This window comes from Pollicipes pollicipes, unplaced genomic scaffold (genome assembly GCF_011947565.3).
Source record: "Pollicipes pollicipes isolate AB1234 unplaced genomic scaffold, Ppol_2.1 Scaffold_4295;HRSCAF=5057_pilon_pilon_pilon, whole genome shotgun sequence".
Classification (NCBI taxonomy): domain Eukaryota; kingdom Metazoa; phylum Arthropoda; class Thecostraca; order Pollicipedomorpha; family Pollicipedidae; genus Pollicipes; species Pollicipes pollicipes.
The window spans coordinates 29595083-29614042 of record NW_023596461.1 but is presented as its reverse complement, the minus strand read 5'-3'; the positions used below and the strand labels follow the sequence as shown (position 1 = coordinate 29614042).

Sequence of the window (18960 nt, the reverse complement as noted above, 5' to 3'; positions counted from 1 at the left end):
TAAACAAAAGTCATCCACGCGTCACTCCCCAAACAACAGCCGACGCCCTAACATCACCCAGCCAAATCCTCATGTTATAAACATCACCCAGCAACAGTCCGGCGCTCCAAACATCACACAGCCACATCACTCGCTCCAAACATCACCCAGCAACGGTCATAACTCTCCAAAAACATCACACAGCCACATCTCTCGCTCCAGACATCACCTAGTCACATCCCCATGTTATATCCAGACCAAGTGACATTCATCATCAAGGCGAATACTCCAGACATCATCCAGCCAAAGCCTGACGCTCCAGGTACCGTCGGCGCCGTCTAACGCCCCATCCGGTCCGCCCCACCCGCGCTCGCTGGCACACCTACCTCCTGGAAGCGGGCCCGACGGTGCTTGAGCATCGGCGAGCCCTGCTGACTGGCGGCACCCTCTGGCGGCGGCGGGTCGCCGGCGCTGGCTATGCGCGGCCGGCGCCGCGGCGAACAACGCGGGCTCTCGCGGTGCGCCACCGGCCCGTCGCCGTCCAGCGGGTTGACGTAGAGGTTGCTGTCGGCAGTGAGGTCGCCCTCGGAGGGGAACGGGTGCGTGGGGCAGCTGGTGAAGGTGTCACTGCTCTCCAGACTGAGCAGGTCCAGGTTGGTCTGCGAGAGCGCCTGGAGCTCGATGGGTGCGGCGGCGGAGCGGCTCGGCTCGGAGCTCTGGCGGCGCGGCCCGGCCGGCTCCAGAAAGTCCTGCGGCGCAGGGCAGGTCAGCCGCCGGCCGGGACGCCTGCTGAGAAGCAAGGGACCACGTAACTGTGGGCTGACTAGAGGCAGAGTTCAGTGTGCCATGAGCCAGCTGCGGGGCCAACTGGCCTTGTCTGTCGTGCAGGCTGGCTGAGATGTCAGTCTACCTTGAGCTGAGAAGCCGTTTTACCTTGAGCTGGCTTGGCGCAGAGCACACTCTGCCGCAGGTCGCTTCGGGATCAAAGCCCAGTTTACCGTTGGTCGTTCGTGTACAGAGCCCAGCGGTCTGTGTCTCGACTATTGGGGTGAGAGGTGGGTCAGCTTGAGATGTGACGATCGACGGGCTAGATCTCCCGCAGACCGGCTGGCGGGACAGACAGGAGTCTACCGTGGGCCAGCTGGGAGCGAGAGCTCGGTAACCATGGGGTCTGACTGGCTCGGTCTGCTGTGGACCAGTTGAGGGCCAGCTGGAATCAGAGGACAGCTGACGAGGAGTCAGAAGATAGCTGACAAAGAGCCCGGGGACTGCTGATATGGAGTCAGAACATGGCTGACAAGAAGTCCGAGGACTGCTGATGAGGAGTCAGAAGATAGCTGACAGGGAGCCCGAGGGCTGATGAGGAGTCAGGGGACAGCTGATGAGGAATCAGAGGACAGCTGTTGGAGAATCAGAAGATAGCTGACAAGGAGCCCGAGGACAGCTGATGAGCCAGAGGGCAGCTGGTGAGGAGTCAGAGGACAGCTGACGGGGAGCCCGATAACAGCTGATGAGGAGTCAAAGGACAGATAATGAGAAGTCAGAGGACAGCTGGCGAGGAGTCAGAGGGCAGCTGGTGAGGAGCCAGAGGACAGCTGATGAGTCAGAGGACAGCTGGCGAGGAGTCAAAGGGCAGCTGATGAGTAGTCACAGGGCAGCTGATGAGGAGTCAGAACACAGCTGCCATGTCTGTGTCGCGGGACGCTGAGGCGTCTTCAGAGCAATGGGCCAGCTCAGGTTGGGAGCGGGCTGGTCTGGTGCTGGGCAGAGCCACCCTGCTGTCGACCGAGGCCGGGCGTCGAGATGGGTAGTGGGTGACAGGACACCTAGCACAGACCTATACACCCGATCGCGCATGGTCTGCGGTAAAGGGCACGGTCCAGATCTTCGTAAAGATGACAGATCAGCATTAACATCGGTAACGTGGGCTTCGGGACAGTGTTTTCTGAGGTTCGGAGGTTCGCAGCACAGGGACAGAGCCGAGGTTTGGCCAGCATCGGTGTCGGTAGAGCAGGGTGGAAGCTCGGCAGGGGAAGAAGCGGAGCTGAGGCTAGCCTTAGGCAGGGAGCGGACCTCCTGACAAGTCGCGCTGGACCCTATTTATTTTGAGTTTTTGCTTTTTTCACAAAAAGGGAACACGACGCATCCCGCTACGCTCTTTTATGGAGCGTACCGCCAGCGACTGCATTGGTCATATGCCAGCTGTGCGACCAGTGCGGTGTAACGTGGAGCCAGGCATCGAGAGGGTGTTGGGAGGGGTGAAATATGTACTTCTCAGGCCATCTTGATGCTTCAGGACGCTACAAACATAAGACGCCGAGTTATTAGCTTTCTGATTCCATTGTCGCCATGCAGGTAAGTTCTGTTTGCTGTATGTCCGATACCAAAATAACATGACGCCATTTTTGTGCTTAGCGCATAACATATCAATGACACACCATACCATGTCATGCTCATTTATCATAGCGACATGGCAGTTCGTTACAACACGCATGTTTTTGTTCTTCGGTGCACCAGTGCAAAGGGTCATTATCGGATGATACGTACATTTTTGCATGAGCCGAAATGTGAATGGCCAGGTCGGTGAACCGCTTTTCGATTACCGCAGCTTTTCTGGAAAATGCCCTCGGCGGTGGCGCAGATCGCTCCATTGCGTACCCCCCTACCATGACGTTTGTTTTTTTGTCGACGAGAACTTTCTCACGATGGTGCACAGCTGTTTTCTTCCTGTAATTGACGCACCAGATGCTCGTATTGGTGCGCAAGTGACATGCTGTTCTAAAAAAAATGCTTCCGTGTAAGCGCGTTAAGACTAAATTCAGCGGTCCTTATGGACGGATTATGATTGGCAATGGTATCAATCGGAAACAATATACAAAGGTTGTTGTTGTACATGTCATATACAGAGCTTGTTACTTTTGGACGTATTTCATTGCATTTGACAAAGGAGATGTACAAAGGAGTAATGAGCAAGATACGCTGATCGTTACCTCAGTGAAGGCCAATACAGTAGGTAACAAATTTAATCAAATCAGTACTCTCAGAAATTATATGAGCTCCGCTGGTACAGATACTGGTATTTATATTATATAATATATATATATATATATATATATATATGTGTGTGTGTGTATATGTATATATATATATTTGCATAAATTCAACAGATATACAAACTATGCCCAAGCATAAAAGCTATACACCCATAAACAAACTACTCTAATCAGCTATAGGAACGTATAAAAATTAGGGTCTTCAAAATTATTAAGCCACCAAATAACGTTAAAATCATTGTCAACAGCCCTCCTCTAGAACTACGTCCACCTTCCGAAGACATCACTTCCAACGTGCCCGCCGGATGACTAGAATCACGTATGCGCACAGTTCACGCATATTTTTTCACACTTATGTGACTGCATAGTGTTTTGGCAGTTCCATGAAATGTGCCCACAGATTCATTCGGACCCAAACCAACACTGAAATCCGGGACCGCGACCCACGGATATGTCAATCTTTAACGCCATCGTTTGAAGATACTGCAGGGAAACAAGCCGTACTTTCAGTGCTCTGCTCGTCGTCTCCAAACTAGAGCGGCGTGACCCTGAAAGCCATGACAACCCAGGGACGGCAGAATACTTGGTGGCAATTGCTAGGGATCACCAGTAATGCGCCACAAATGTGCATATGTACAGATCAAATGGAACTATGTGGGACAGAGGGAAACGGCCAGCCTCTCGTGGAAAAATGTTATGCTAGGTATATCGCCTGCGCTAGTTTCAGACGTGATGCGGGCCGAATCTCTTGGCAACGGGGAAACGGACGCCCTGGTCACCCATCAGTGTTTGAACCGACATCCCATCTCCGGTAAAGCCATGATGAGCTCCGTATGCTTTTTCAGTGTGTGCGCATGCGCGATCAGGCCTGACAATCAGCAACGGCAGTCGTCTGCTGAACACGACGCTGCCTAGATGCCACGCAATGCGGTGTAGCTAGAAACTCATGGCTCATGTTTGCCACTTGCACTGCCCCTTCGGTTAGCCTCTACACGTCCGTCATCGACCCACAAGGGCGGACGGTTGCGCAAGCCACGGCTGCCGGCCGACAGCAGCCCCTGGCAGGCGTTTGTCTGACGTCGCTCGGCCTGGCGGCTTCTGATGCCCGATCGCAGCGCTGTGCACCAGCGCCAGCGCGCGCGCGCCTGCTCTGACCGCCGCCAGGCGGCGGACGCGCGGTTGCCCGTCGGCCCGGCAGGAGCAGGCCGCGTTGCCGGAGCGGCCGCCTTCACCTGCCGACGACCAGCGCGTGACGGCACCGGTGCGTCGTTAATCCCAGCTGACGATCGTTTTCCCATTGATCGCGCACACATGACGCCTCGTCATCATAGCGTCGTCGGACACCATCATCTAGCCGTGCCATCAGCCGCGGCCGCCGGGTCGCGCGGCCGGCCACCCCCATCGCTCGCGCCCGACAGAGTCACTCTGTCGTCCGTCGCGTCGAGAGCGACAATTTGCCGAGATATCATCAGTGGCCGGCGGCCCGCGGCGTTCATCAATAACGCATCCCTGCAGCCGAGCGTTCATCAATAACGCATCGCCGCAGCCGCCTGTGGCCGCCCAGCTTAGTCGCCACGAGCGACGCACCGCTGTTCATTGCGAGCGTTGGGCCGCCGCGCCGCCAGCGAGAGCCCACCCGGCTCCAGAGGCGACGCGACCCGCCGACGCCATCGTTTCCGCGGGCCGACCGCCAGAGAGCAACAAACTTGTCGGCCGCCGGCGGGGCGGGCGGGCGGCGTCGTTTTTCCGGAGGCACTGGCCCAGTTTCGGGCCCGGCAGGCGGGGCAAAACACGGTCGCCGTCGCAGTGACAGAGCGCCGGGTCGTGGCGCCTGCCCTCTGGAGCCGCGTGTGTAAACAGCCGGACGCGCGGCCACCGGCGGGACACGAGCCAGGCCGGCACTGTTGTGACGGCCGAGGGGCCATAAAGCCGCACCGCCGCCGAAATTGCCCGCCTCGCCCCACTGGCGGCCGCCGGCCGGCCCAGAGGCGCGGCGCTGGGCCAGCGTGCCAGCGGCGCAATCGTCATTTGTTTCTGGTGCGGCGCTCGGTCCAGTGCACCGGGGCCGGCGCACCGAACCATCGAAGCACTGGCGGGTTCACCTCGATCCACGCACGGCCGCCGCCGCGGGGCGATGGCAAGAGATCGAAGCCTGCCACGTTTGGACGGCGGGAAGCCCGCTTTGATGCAAGAGCCTGGGTATTGAGCTGGCGCCGCGGACGTCACCGTCGTCGGTACTGCGCGTCAGCGGCGGCTGGCACGAGGATTGCGTGGACTTGGTAGGGCACCGACGGCCGCCATTCCAGCCGCGGGCGCTGATACGGCCAGACTCTGTGACCTCTGACCTCGGGCAGGCAACCCGTGCTGCCGCCTAGGGAGAGGGCCGGCGGCGAGGACGAGGTGCAGTGCCGCTGGCTTACCATGGATGATGGAAGAGCATGTCGGATTTGGCCGGTAACCGAGGATGTGAACGTGTTCGGCAGCTTTAGGTCGGGGACGGGTGCAGGGGGATAGTGGCCCTGTTGTTCCCTCGGCTGGGCTCTACTACCACACATTCGGCACGAGGTTGTTACTTACCGGTGAGAAGTCACGTCAACTGCAATGCGACAGAAACAGGGTCATGATGCACAGCCACCTGCAGCGTGGCTCATTCGATGGATCTTTGCAGCTACGCTTACCTGAGATGAAGGTGAGTATCAAAATATTGAGCATTTATTCGGTTTTCTCCTGCAGGGGGATCTCCTCCCCCTTCTCAGCCCCCTTCTCGCCGACCTCGCGCGCCTGGAGGGCCTGCAACCAGCACAGCGCGACCTGTCGGTACCGGCACGACACCGCCGGAGGGTGACTGGACGACCCTCCGGAGGACGCCGACACCGCCGGTCCGGAGCTAACTCATTGCAGAAGATCCGAGCCAGAGTGGTGCGCGCGGCGCTGGCGCCGCAGCTGCGCCCGCGCCCGCCGCGGGGGCGCCACGCCCGACATGAGTAGTGGAGAAAAACACCAACTAAGCGGCAGACAGGAGGGGGAGAGAACCCAGGGTGCGCGCACGCGGGGCGTGCGCCGTGAGTCGGCCAGATGCCATGCAATGGGTTAGCTGCGCTGGACCGCCGACAGGCCTCGTCTGCGCCGCCGCTGACGGCCCGCCCGTTCCGAACTAACCGAACCCTCCCAGCACCCAGTCGTGGACTGGGCCAGCCAACCAGCGTGGCCGGTGTGGTGGTGGGCGAGGGGAAAACCAATCATCGAAAGGAAATCAATGTGAGTGGCTATATTAGTAGAAAGCGTAGCACGCCACATCCACAGGCACCATAAACGATGGGGTTCCGCCGCCCTGTGAGACATGCAGCGAGCGACCTTTTGCAGGGAAATTAATTTGGGTGAGTTATAGAGGAAATGTGAGAATTGACCATCCGGAGGCAATTCATATCCGGTTTTACGCATGAGCGGCCAACAGAAACGAAAGAAATACGCTAACTGAACGGTCGGTGGTAAAAACGAAGCATGGCAATGTCGGAAAATAACGGGCGTGAAGGCTAAAAACGCAGTCCAAGCCCTTTGTGCAGCAAATCAATAGTTAATAACACAGAAGACCTGTGGTTTTTCCCTGACCACTGACGGCGATCCGTAATGCTGCAGATTTTCTTGCCCCTTTGCTGCTCCGAACTCACTTCCGTCGCCGGAAATCGGCACTTCCTGCCGGTTTCGTCAGTGGGTTGGTCGCGCGCCATCGTGGGGGTCAGCGCCCAGGCTATCGACCTTGACCCCGTTGACCCCGGTCGAAGGTGAGTGAGGTTCAGAGTACTAACCGTCAAGGCTGGACTTCCGGCTTCGCCGCGCTCTGCCGTCGCCTCCGCTGCCACTCTTCCGTGGAGAATCAGTTCGGAGCAAGGCAGAAACAGAAAAAAGAAGAGAGGAGGAAGACTGCAGAAAGCATGCCAAGACTCGCGGCAGCTGAGAGTGGTCGCCATGCAGCTAGGAAGCCAGCAGAAAGCCAGCCGGCTAGGCTTCAGGGTGCAGAGACTCTAGGCTTCGTGCGGGAGAGGGCAGCGGCACTCTGGCTCGGATCTATCACGCCTCATGCTCCTGGCGGGCTAGGGCGCACCCCTAACGGCACGTAGCGCTAATGTACCTCTACACATGTCACTCGGCGGGGAGGGCGCCGGCGGCCGCCCCACGGACGCCGGCGAGAGGTGCCGCGACCCGCACCGGCCCCGCGCCGGCCAGAGCTCAAGCCAGGCCGGGTGGTCCGTCGGCGAGCTCTGAGCGGCGGCCCGCCGGCGGCTGCCGCGGCTCCCGGCGCCGCCGAGGAGGCTCGCGTCTCCTCGCGCGACGAGGCGCGCGAGCGGCGGACTCGCGCCAGCGAGGCTCCGACTGGAGCGGCGTCCGGGGTCGGCCGGGCGCCCTCCCGAGCCGCATCCCACAGCTCGGCACATCGTGTTCCAATCAAGCAGGTCTACTGCCTTACGACAGCTGGCCTGCGACATCCAACGAGTACACTTGGCGGCGGCACCGGCAGCCGCAGTCTCTCGGTACCTTCCCGCAGGTGCAAAAGCAACATTCTACAGAAACGCGTTTGGTCGCGCGCCGCTCCTTTTTCGGCCTGTCCTTGGCTAACCGCGTCCAATTTCGGGGTGAAGCCTACGAAACAGAAACGCAGAACCGTGGCTGCGGGCAGTGGAAGTGAACGGTGCGCTCACTCAGACGGTCTCAAGGTGTGCTACTGCTCCTCTGATATGCCAGCCTGTGAGACATCAGCGATGCGACATGCTGATTTGAGGCCTGGAAGATATAGCTTGCCAAGAAAAGAGTTCGTAGAAGCTAGCGCAGAAAGACGCGGGCACAAAGCCTGCATAATAACCGCCCTGAAAAGTACTTGGTTCGGGTACCACAAAAATATACTGGAATACCACCCGTTGCACAAATATTAAAGAATTTGGGTGTCCGAATACCTGGTAATGTTTTTTTCAAGCGGTTCCGCCATACGGTGTTGATACTCGGAACGGTTCCACCATACACTGGCAGAGGACACGTCATGAGCGACTCAAAGAACGATTGGCCCATGAATGTGCATTTTATGTGGCATCTAAAACACATCCGTTTTACCAGTGCGTGGTACCCGAACTCAATACGACACTTCCAAAATGGACAATTTTGTGCCATCCAACATACAACCGTGCAATTAGTTCGTGACGGCTGATAAGGTTTGGCGTAATAGAATGGTGTGTGCCTGGGTGTGTCTTTCGGCGTGCAGTTGTGAACCGTTTTTGACATGCCCATTTTCTATTCACTTCTTTGTTGAGTTTCGCTGCTTTTAGCGAGCAGGCAGATGTTTTTGTTTGTTTGTTACACAAGTAACTTGCTTCGTTTGATGTCATGCTTGGATAAAACATGTACACCACACTATTCAACGGTATATAAACGTTAGCTGACATTAAAACGCATTTTTGTCGGTGGTCTGTTTCAGACTTTTGACCCAGCACAGTCGACAAGAGCTCGGAGTGCGAAACGCAACAGTAACGGGCCCGTCTCCGACACCATACCACAGCACTGACCAATTTCGCTGACAGCGCATCCGGCCCTCTAGCACGGAGCCGACATGCGTCGCCAGCGCGTCCCTGGCGTCCATGCCGGCAGCTGGTGACAACAGCGGCGCCGCGGGCGCCTCCGTCTGTTCGGTGTCGGCTGACGGAGCGCGCCGACCACTCACCGCGGGCCGCGGCGAGTTGAGCGTGTTGGCCACGCCCTCGGCGCCCGAGTCGGCCGGTTCGCGCTCGCCGGGATTGGGTGAGCCGGGCGCCACCAGCCCTTGGCTGTTCTTCCTGAAACACGGCGGCGCCGCAGCGTCATGTGCACCGTCTTGCGAAGTCTGAGGCTGTAGCGCGGTCAGGAATCTCGTTCGAAATAATCTAACGAGAAAAGATAAAAGAGAAGGTTAAAAGCGAAGGTGCATGAGAATAAAGGAAAAAATGAGGTCAAGCAGCTAAGTTCACCGGCATCCAGTGTAGTAAGTAAGACCAAAAGAGTGATAGATGAAGATCGACAGGGCGAAAATAAACCGGGAGAGAAAAGGGCGGATGTCGAAGCACTGCTGGTCAGAGGACATGAACGGCGGCAGGTGAGGGTTGCACCAGCCCGTCGGACGATACTCGACTGACGGGCGGCCGGAGACTGCTGGCGAGGCCTCCTCAGCGAGAGCGAGCTAGCCTTGTCAGGCAAGTGAATGCGAAGACCGAAGGCTTCTATGCTACTGTTTTGATGCTCACATCGCAGGTATATTCCATGCTGCTCTCAGGAGGCCAACATCATGGAACCACCAGCCGCCGGAATATGGTGCGATGACTGTAACATCGTCACACCTTCCATGCCTCGTGATTTGTGGTGTCACGGACTCCCAACTCAAACTGACGAGCCAATATAACAAGATTAGCAACAGAATACTAGCTCCAACTATTATAGATATCTTATATGGTTGTAAAAGACCCCTAGTGGATGTTTTTATTCGACACCCGACCACCATTCACGAAGACGGGGAGGGTACCGTCGATGCTTGTGGTAATCGATACAGACGACTGTAGCACAGGGTCTTCCTCAAAATCGTTAGGCATTCAGCACGTGCACTGAATATATTCCTGTCGAACTTGTGTTTTGTGTTTGTTAACAACCAAGCAACGGAGAAATATAGTTTTCTTATTACTTTTTTAAAAGTAACTTGGTTATGTTCTAACTCAGTTCCTATGCGTTAATGATCTATGATGAACGACTGAGATATTTCAACTGGTACATAATAAATCCATTAAGATGGATTATCTAGACTGAGCAATTTCAATCGGAAAATAATAACTGCATTAAGATGGAACGTCTAGTCAAATTGCTCCACAGCGCACTTCAATGAACGAATGAAATAGTGAAATCTGTGCGGGAGGCCTACATTTACTGACTCCACTTCAGGCGAATCAGCAACTTTAAGTTGGTCACAGCAGTTTGATTAGCATACCAGTTCTTTGTGGCTTCATTTAATCGTCGAAACGTCATCAACGTTTCATTAAACTTAACACATTAGCGAAAATTGATAACTGACAAGAGTGTATACTCTACTGCTTCAGTGCGCTGGGATATCGAATAACAGCTTGCCGAGATGTATCATTCATTGTGATTGAAATGATAATCCATCAGACGTGAAAATGATTTGGTGCCTTCCGCATGCGCCATAAAATCGAGCGGAATAAAGAAGTACATAGTGTAGTAACACTTTAGGTGTCAAGCCATTCATCGGACTTGGGTAGCCGTGTGATCGAGAACTTGTGTTTGAAGTGTCTTGGAGAGCCTTAATTGAATGAAATACTCAGCGACAGCTGACCAATGCGCAATACCGACCACGGCGTGCGCACACTGCACAACACAATGCGAGTGTTAACTATGCCACATGACGCACAACAACGATGCAAGGCGATAGTGTCCGGCTCCATCGTTGCTCGTATGCTAGTATGTTTCGATCGCTGGAAAAGAACCACTATTCTAATACAGACGAAGACACTTCTGAGCTCATGCATTTTTAAGGAAAGCTTCAAAGTGTAGGCAATCTGCAGTTCCAGCAGCGCGTTGGATGAAATAATAAAGCACACTGCCACGCGCCCCGGTATACGTTACCTGGGTGGTCGTGGGGAACATTTTCGAAAATAGGAGATATGGGCTGCATACACGCACTCGTTTCCGGCTGGAACGGCGCGCCACCTTTCCTCCTAAGTACGCTATTTCATCAGCTTATATACGCGTACCAGTCCATACGCATTACACACCTGATACGATGACGGCATCACGTTCTGCTCAAAGTAAAATCAACATCTCTGTACGACATTCTGCCTTTTCGGCTCCAAGCCAACTCATTTCCGAGAGCGCTCATTTGTACAAAAGCCTAACGACTATCGTTACTACATGGCACACCAGTATCAATGCTTGTGAAACTGAGGGCAAAGTGATCCGTAGAACATTACATGGTTCTGATCATCTTGTTTCCCGCAACCACATTTATCGTATAATGCACAGGTACATTGCGCGATGCGATTACCAGAGCTGCAATTAAGCCAGCGATCAACATGTCTGTCGATGGCTTCGGGCTGCTGGGGTCTTGCCTCTTTTAGACAGTGTTTAGCTAAACAACGCAACTCAGACGCAACGTCCAAAATGTTGAAATGAAGCCATTATGCCCTTGCATGCAATTTCCATCCAAGGCTCATGTATGTACCCCCATGAAACAGCATCGCCGATTATTTCCAATTGATCGTGTTCATCTTTTCAATGGGGCAAATTGTTTACGGCTCCGGCTGGTCATGCAAAGCGGTTCCATTTCCAGCGGGTGTGTGTTATTTGCGATGTGTGTGTGCCACCCAATCCGTTGGCCTCGGACGCTCCTCTGAACTGCTTAGCGGCCTACGAAGCGTCAGGGGAGGGGGTTGGGCCGCATATAGTGCATCCGACCTTAGCCTCCTCCCGACGTCAGGGGTGGGGGTGGACTGTATATAGTGCATCAGACCTTAGCCTCCTCCCGACGTCAGGGGTGGGGGTGGACTGTATATGGTGCATCAGACCTCGGCCTCCCCCTGACGTCAGGGGTGGGGGTGGACTGTATATAGTGCATCAGACCTTAGCCTCCGCCCGACGTCAGGGGTGGGGGTGGACTGTATATAGTGCATCCGACCTTAGCCTCCTCCCGACGTCAGGGGTGGGGGTGGACTGTATATAGTGCATCCGACCTTAGCCTCCGCCCGACGTCAGGGGTGGGGGTGGACTGTATATGGTGCATCAGACCTCGGCCTCCCCCGACGCAGGGGTGGGGGGGTGGGTGTGGACTGTATATGGTGCATCAGACCTCGGCCTCCCCCCGACGTCAGGGGTGGGGGTGGACTGTATATGGTGCATCAGACCTCGGCCTCCCCCTGACGTCAGGGGTGGGGGTGGACTGTATATGGTGCATCAGACCTCGGCCTCCCCCAGACGTCAGGGGTGGGGGTGGACTGTATATGGTGCATCAGACCTCGGCCTCCCCCTGACGTCAGGGGTGGGGGTGGACTGTATATGGTGCATCAGACCTCGGCCTCCCCCTGACGTCAGGGGTGGGGTTGGGTCATGCACGGTGCAGCCGACCTCGACCTCCTCCCGACGCTGCGTCTGACCCCCGTCTATCCCCGCTGGTCACTTATCGAAATTCAATACGGGGAGGGCAAACACGGGACACGGACGGCGCTCGCGGCTCGACCGGCTCGGCGGGCGGGTCAGAGGCGCCGGAGAGGGGAGAGTGCCAGGCCCGGAGACCGGCCTCTGCCGACAGCACGCTTCGGACTACCGGCCGGGGCAGGGGCACGGCTGCGAGGCTGACCAGCTTTGGGTACAGATGCTTCATGTAGTTAATGCTGAAAAGAAAGCAGGTAGCGGGAAAGATCCCACTGCCAGTGCTTCAAGGTCGATTCTCGTGCGATTCAGCACGAGTTCTAGTCCAGTGGAAGCGGGAGTCAGTGGCCACACACATTTCTCGTGAACGAGCATGGAAGTCTGCGATGATTTAGTGCAGGCGGAAAACCGTTTATCCGTTGCCGTCGACCCTGTCACATTGTACGGTTCTCGCTGTCGGCCCGTCGCCAAGCTCCCTGCGCCGCTACCGGGTATGAACTTGACATGCCCAAGTGGCTCGTCTGGTGACGATCGGTGCGACGGTGACGGTGCGATCGGTGCGACGGTGACGGTGCGATCGGCGCGACGGTGACGGTGCGATCGGTGCGACGGTGACGGTGCGATCGCGGCGCGCGCGCGCAGTCACTCGCGACAAATCGTCCAACGAGCGGCAATATCTCGCGCGTGCTAAGCACACCACGCCCCATTAAATATTTGGGTCCGGCGCTGGAGTGGCCGAGCCTGGGACGCGTTTGTCAGGTGTTTCTGCTCTAATCAGCAGTCAGGTGCGCGCAATTGGGGCAAGTGCGCACGCTGCGGCGGCGAGGTCAGCGCACAGGTGCACCTGCGTGGCGACCGGGCGGGCGCACCCACGCCCCGAAGGAGTGTGGACGCTCGCCAGCTTTAGGAGCTGATTTGGCGATTTGGGCTGTAGTGCCCACGCGCTCAGAAGTAACGGATGGAAATGTAGGTGCTTGGATGCATAGGCGAAGGGAAGGGTGAGGTGTGCGACTTAAACCACTCTTGAAGCCACGTGTTAAAACATTTTTGGCGGCATCATTATGCAGGAAAGAAATGCAGTATTCATACAGTTCAGTAACAGGTGAAGCTCCTGAAGAGGCCATCTCATTTTACCCCATATCTGCCTTATCGTGAATGCCATCAAAATTCAAATGGCTTTGTGAGGCGTAAGGCATCCATGTCATTAGCGAAATGGGCACCATAAGATTGAAGAAGTCTACCTGGGAGTCTGCCTGTCTAAGAAAGTCTACCTTGCAGAGAACTGGGCTCCTAAGAACGAGCCAACATAAAGGGGTTAGGCATGCAGTCTAAGCAGGATAACGTTAGTCCCCATACACAGTTTTATTGGGCAGTTGCACAGTGATGCACACTTGATCGTGACTGTTTAAAAAAACGGACTTAATGCAAACATATGCGAAGGCTTGCAGCGTACGTGAGCAATCATAGATAGGCTGCAATAATTATTTCGTCACAGCACCCAACCGAAAGATAAGTAAAACAAACTTCACTGGAGATGTTACGCATCTAACCTTCGCTTACCATCCAAGGACCGAAATGAAGCCTTGAAGCAAAGCCTTTTGAGTCGTTTCACAGTTAGAGCCCAAAGGTATTTATAAAACAAAAATTATTTTCGGTGGTTCATTTCTTATGCTGTTCAAGCCTTCTCACCTTACGCTAGTTGTCAGCAAATTACGTTTTCTAGCATGTGTCTGTCGCAATTTCGATCCATGTCGTTGACCAAACGATGCTTTGTCTTAGCTTTGTGTAGCACACATTTGCTTTGTTATGGAATGGAGCTAACCTGCAAATATATTAATGGCACCACGACATTCAACTTTCTGAAGAAATAACGCCACAAACGTCATTAGTTCTTCGCACTGTATTTTGTTCAGCATTTGTGGCGCCTAAAGCATTACACACTGTTTGGTAATTCTGCTTGATCTGCATGTCGAGGAGCATGACAATAATTTTTTATCACAAGTGAGCTCACAGTGGTTCATTACAGATCATGCCTCGCATTTGCAGCAAGGTGAGCACAAAGAGGCTTCGCGACAGAAAAAAAAATCGACAGTCAGGAAGTGAAAATGTAAGCACTCAACGTCGCCACACTTTCATACACCACACTTTCTATGCTGTTCTCATCCCTTATTCGCGACTCATTGCATTGTTTCAGTAACAAAACCAAAAACCAAGGCACTTCAGGATCGTGTCTTGTAAGTGCATGGTTCGGAGATGGTTCAACTTGGGGCTCAGCTTTAGATTCGTGAACTATTCATGAGCAGGAAGTATGGGTGACTCTGTGCCGCTTATGGTACGCATGTTCCTGCTGATACTACTCAGAAAACCGTCGGTTCGTGATTTTGTTTCATGAAGAGCTGTGGTTGGTGTTCAAGTCGACGCATTTCGTTGGCGGATGTCCGCAAGGTAGGGTGAGTTTGATGTCAGCGCCGTTGGCTAACTCTCGCAGGTAGACCAATGGGTCAGGATAGGTGTTACACCGCAATTCCTCGATCTCGATGAGGCTCGGTCATCAGCCGGGAAGCACCCTGCCATTGGCGGGTCTGCACCGTGGACTGCCTCCCCCCCCCCCCCCTTCCTCTCCCCGCCAGGGCTCCAGCTGCGACACTCACCTGGCTGTGAGCTTGTTGATGACGTGCTCGTGGTTTCGGAAGCAGCCAGTGCCCGTGTCGCCCTTGGTGCTGTTGGTGACGCTACCCTCACCGATGCTCATGTTATGCCCTGCGGGAGCGTCGGGGTCAGGTCAGGGTCGGGGCAGACAAAGGCTGAGTCGCGCCGTCATACGACGGCCGCCACACGTCGGTCACCACACGACCGTCACCAAACGTCAGTGATCACACGACAGTCACCACACGACCACACGACCGTCACCACACGACCATCACCAAACGTCAGTGATCACGCGACAGTCACCACACGACCACACGACCGTCACCACACGACCATCACCAAACGTCAGTGATCACGCGACAGTCACCACACGACCACACGACCGTCACCACACGTCGGTGACCACATGACGGTCACCAAACGTCGGTGACCACATGACGGCAGCCACACGTCGGCCACCACACGACCGTCGCCACACGACCGTCGCAACACGACTGTCACCACACGCTTTTTCGGGCGCGGCGGTGACAGCGCTGAGCTCCGTCCCTGTCCCAGTCCCAGTCCGCAGTCTGACAGGTGCTGCGGCCTTTCCCTGTCAAACTGCTGACTGCCGGGGACTGCGACCTTTCCCTGTCAGACTGCTGACTGTCGGGGACTGCGGCCTGCCCCTGCCAAACTGCGACTGTCAGGGGCTGCGGCCTGCCCCTGCCAGACTGCGGCCGTCAGGGTCTGCGGCCTGTCCATGCCAGACTGCGGACTGTCAGGGGCAGGCCGTCAATGCGACCCGGCAGTCGCATTGACTGATGCGACTGTCTCTACTTGGTTATTGTCCTCCGTTTCAGCCGGCGGCAGCGGCCGTGAGTGCTGACGATTCGCCTTGCATAGGAGCGTTTACACAGCAAACACCCGGACACGCTGAGCCGCCGGCCGCTCCTGGAGCTTGTCGCTAAGCATGACAGCCGCTCCATAGCATCTCTTCCCAAGCTGCGCCGAATCATCACTATCTTTTGAACACGTCCATGTTTGAAAGCGACCATGTCAAGTCTCGCTGACAATGATCAATGCAATGCTTTCAGGGCGATGTTTCTTTCTTTTTTATAAGTTAAATACACATGGTGTGCATGAGCGACCTTGGGTGCGCGGTATCTCCAAAGCATAGCCTGTTGCGTGTGCCCTGAACTCACCACCCAAGTTGGGCCGTCCAGTTGAACGGAAAATTTTGTCTCCGCCCTTTAACCAAAGGATTGCGAAGGGTTTTACGTGTCGCACAATGCTGTGGCACGGCCGCCGCAGGCCGGGTCTGAGCCTCGTTGGCTAGCTTCCAGCTGATGTTTCTATTACAGTCGGGTCAAACAATGCACTCTCTGGAACACCGCTGGACCGCGAGCCCATCATCTTCACTCTAGACCACGGGATCGGAATATTGTGGGTTGTGCTACCTCCAAGCTGATTGAGCGTCCATGTCATTCCTTTCCAGGCGGGCTCCACGCCGGCTCTCAAGCAAAGTGATGACGAGAGGCTTTCGAAACTTCTGGTCGGGCTGGCCAGGGCCGTCCGGGCAAAATCCCGTGCCACAAAGATCCTGCGTCACTTCACGGCACTTATCTGCGCTGCGAACACGGCTGAGGACCGCAGATCCGGCGCATCATATCAGATTTGCGCGCGTCGCGTGCAGCGTAAGCCACGATAGGACGACCATCAAGGTCATGTGCCTGAACCCAAGAGCATAATGACTTCCGTTCCGGCCTGCTTCGCTCCGTGGACCCTTATAAGGGCCCTCTCGATCTCGAGCGGCGCCGCTCGAACTTAAGGTCTTATAAGGCCTTAAGCTCGAGCGGCGCCGGGCTAAGGCCGCTCAGATCCCGGGGGTTAAAAAATGATCGGCTGGCCGCGATGCCTCAGCCTTTCATGGTCGCCGGCTGACCATAAAGAACCTAATTACTTTGCGGCACTGTTAATCATGGCCGGGACCACGGAGTATTTGAGCGCTTTCGCGTCCTACAAAGGCACGTCTTTCAGGCATTCATTAATAAGAAGGGATCGATCAGGGCGCGATGCCCGCGACAGTCACGGCCGGTGACGTGCGGACAAAGCTGACATGCTGGCTTATGAAGCTCCTACGCTGCGCCTCATTGTAGGCATTGGAGCATTGGATTACCAGCAAAATGTCTGATTTCGGTTTCTGGTAGAAGCCAACATTAGTGTCAACGTTCAACTGCAAGCAGCTTGGTGACTTAGCCACCACGATTTCTTTAATGCTGTTTTCTTTTGGCGGGTTGCGAGAAACACAGCTACCCAACCGCGACTACACTCTCGGTCTCATGCCTGCCTAATGCACTGCATGGCCCACGCGCTCCCCACCAACGACAAAAGGATTTACGGCAACAAGCGAAAGGACAACTCCCGAGCTTCTGAGGAATTTAACGTCACGCCCAACGCAGTGCGTGGGAAGAGACGTATTGCGATTTTTGATGTCCTTCTCCACCTTTACACCCGTACCGGAGTCCGTGGTGCGCCCGGAGGCGACAAACACACGCCCGGGTGGTCGGTTGAATACCACACGTACGGGTGGAGAGTTGATTTGACCCACTGAGATCTAAAAAATATTAGTTATCATCAATAAAAAGTTAGAGATACTTAACTTACAGAAAGGATTGACGTGTCTGTGAACTCACTTTTGTCAAAATGTTAGGTTTACAGATTATGACCTCTGGGTCAAAAAAGGTAAAATATTACTTAACTCCATGATGGTGTCCAAACTACCCCAGGCCTCCTCATATAACCACCTGGAATACAGATACCTCTTCTAAGTAAAATATTAGTGGCGTTAACTTTATGTCCGTGACCTTTTTTGACCTTGAGAGTGTCCTGACACTCAACATCGTAAGAGAATGTTTTCATTTTTTAGTTTGAAAGGCGTCAAGGATTATGCTAGGTGATACGTTCCTAAAAACAAAAGACTGATCTCGGTCATATAAGGTCGGTGTCCTTCTCTGACCTTAAAGAAGTCCAAGGTAGATGTCTGTTGCCCTCCCTGTTATCGAGAAAATCCAAACAGGCATTAGGAACTACCCCATATAACAAGCTGCCCAATAAAACCGAGGGCTGGCTTTGACCTCTCTCGGACCTTTGTGCCTGACCAAAGGACAATGGAATTTGTCGTAATCCCAAGCTCAAGCGGCTTATTGTTCAAGATGCTATCTCAGAGAGGTCTGCTTTCGTCTATCACACTGTTGTCGCATAAGATGCTTCGTTGCTAGCCATTGTTTGACTTTGGCTTGTCTTATGTCAGCGACCTTACAAGTCAGGAGAGAGAAGTGAAAGTCGCATTAGTTTTTGCCCTGAGCTCCCTCCAGCTATCACTAGTGAGGATAGCACTAAGATTATTACAGCTGCACGCAGCTACATGCAGCATCTGTACTTCAGCTTCCTATGCAGGGGCAAAGTTTTGGAGAGCATGCCTTTGTATTTTTGTAAATAACTTCTGAAAACCTCCATTCAAATCGGACAATTTGCCCCACTCTGGGGTAAATTTTATCACGTGGCGGGGAAAGTTGTACTTATGCCATTTCTTGTCGTAGAGGAAGCTGCATCGCACGCAAGCTAGGTGCGCTAAGACATGTAAGAGTAAATGTGCTCGTCTGTGCTGATTCGTAATACGTCGTGAATGCGACGTGGCATGTTGTTGCCCTTTCTATCAATAAGAGTTTCTATTACAATTGTCACATTGGTTTCGGTCGCTTGGGTGGAAACCACGGTTCTACCTAGGTAATGTAGCTGTCGACTTGCTTGCCGGCCATCTTTCCATCAATGTCACTGTCATTAATTTTCGTGTAGTCTACGGCAGCAATCGCAAAAAGATAGTGGAAGTGCCTCGCAGCCCATCACAACGACTCAACAGCTTTTTTTTCGAAGCCAACTGCTCAGCTTAGTTCCCATGCCCGCTGACTGGATTTCGTCCTCGCACATTGCCACGTGTATCAACCTCGCAAATGGCCAGCTAAATATAACAAAATATATCCTGATATAACGGGTTTTATGGGTGCTCGGCCGGCATAGGGTGGAGCTCTTTCATCTCTTCTGAAGGGCAATAACTTAATGTTTACTATCTGGC

The 18960-nt window shown here is 54.5% G+C and overlaps 1 protein-coding gene across 3 annotated transcripts in view; it reads right to left on the bottom strand.

Moving 5' to 3' along the window:
• Positions 1–213: 213 nt before the first annotated feature.
• Positions 214–18960, bottom strand: part of LOC119096368 (potassium voltage-gated channel protein Shab) — a 55024-nt gene continuing 36277 nt past the window's right edge. Inside the window, exons 4-7 of one of the 3 annotated variants that reach the window (XM_037219231.1) lie at positions 14849–14957; positions 8740–8851; positions 7566–7670; positions 214–728 (exon numbers count right to left, since the gene is read on the bottom strand). In XM_037219231.1, the coding sequence (XP_037075126.1) occupies positions 318–728; positions 7566–7670; positions 8740–8851; positions 14849–14957 (737 nt within the window). In that variant the 3' untranslated portion in view covers positions 214–317. Of the gene's footprint in view, positions 729–5572; positions 5823–7565; positions 7671–8739; positions 8852–14848; positions 14958–18960 lie in introns of those variants that run through there. The other 2 variants (XM_037219234.1, XM_037219233.1) reach the window with 2 other exon arrangements.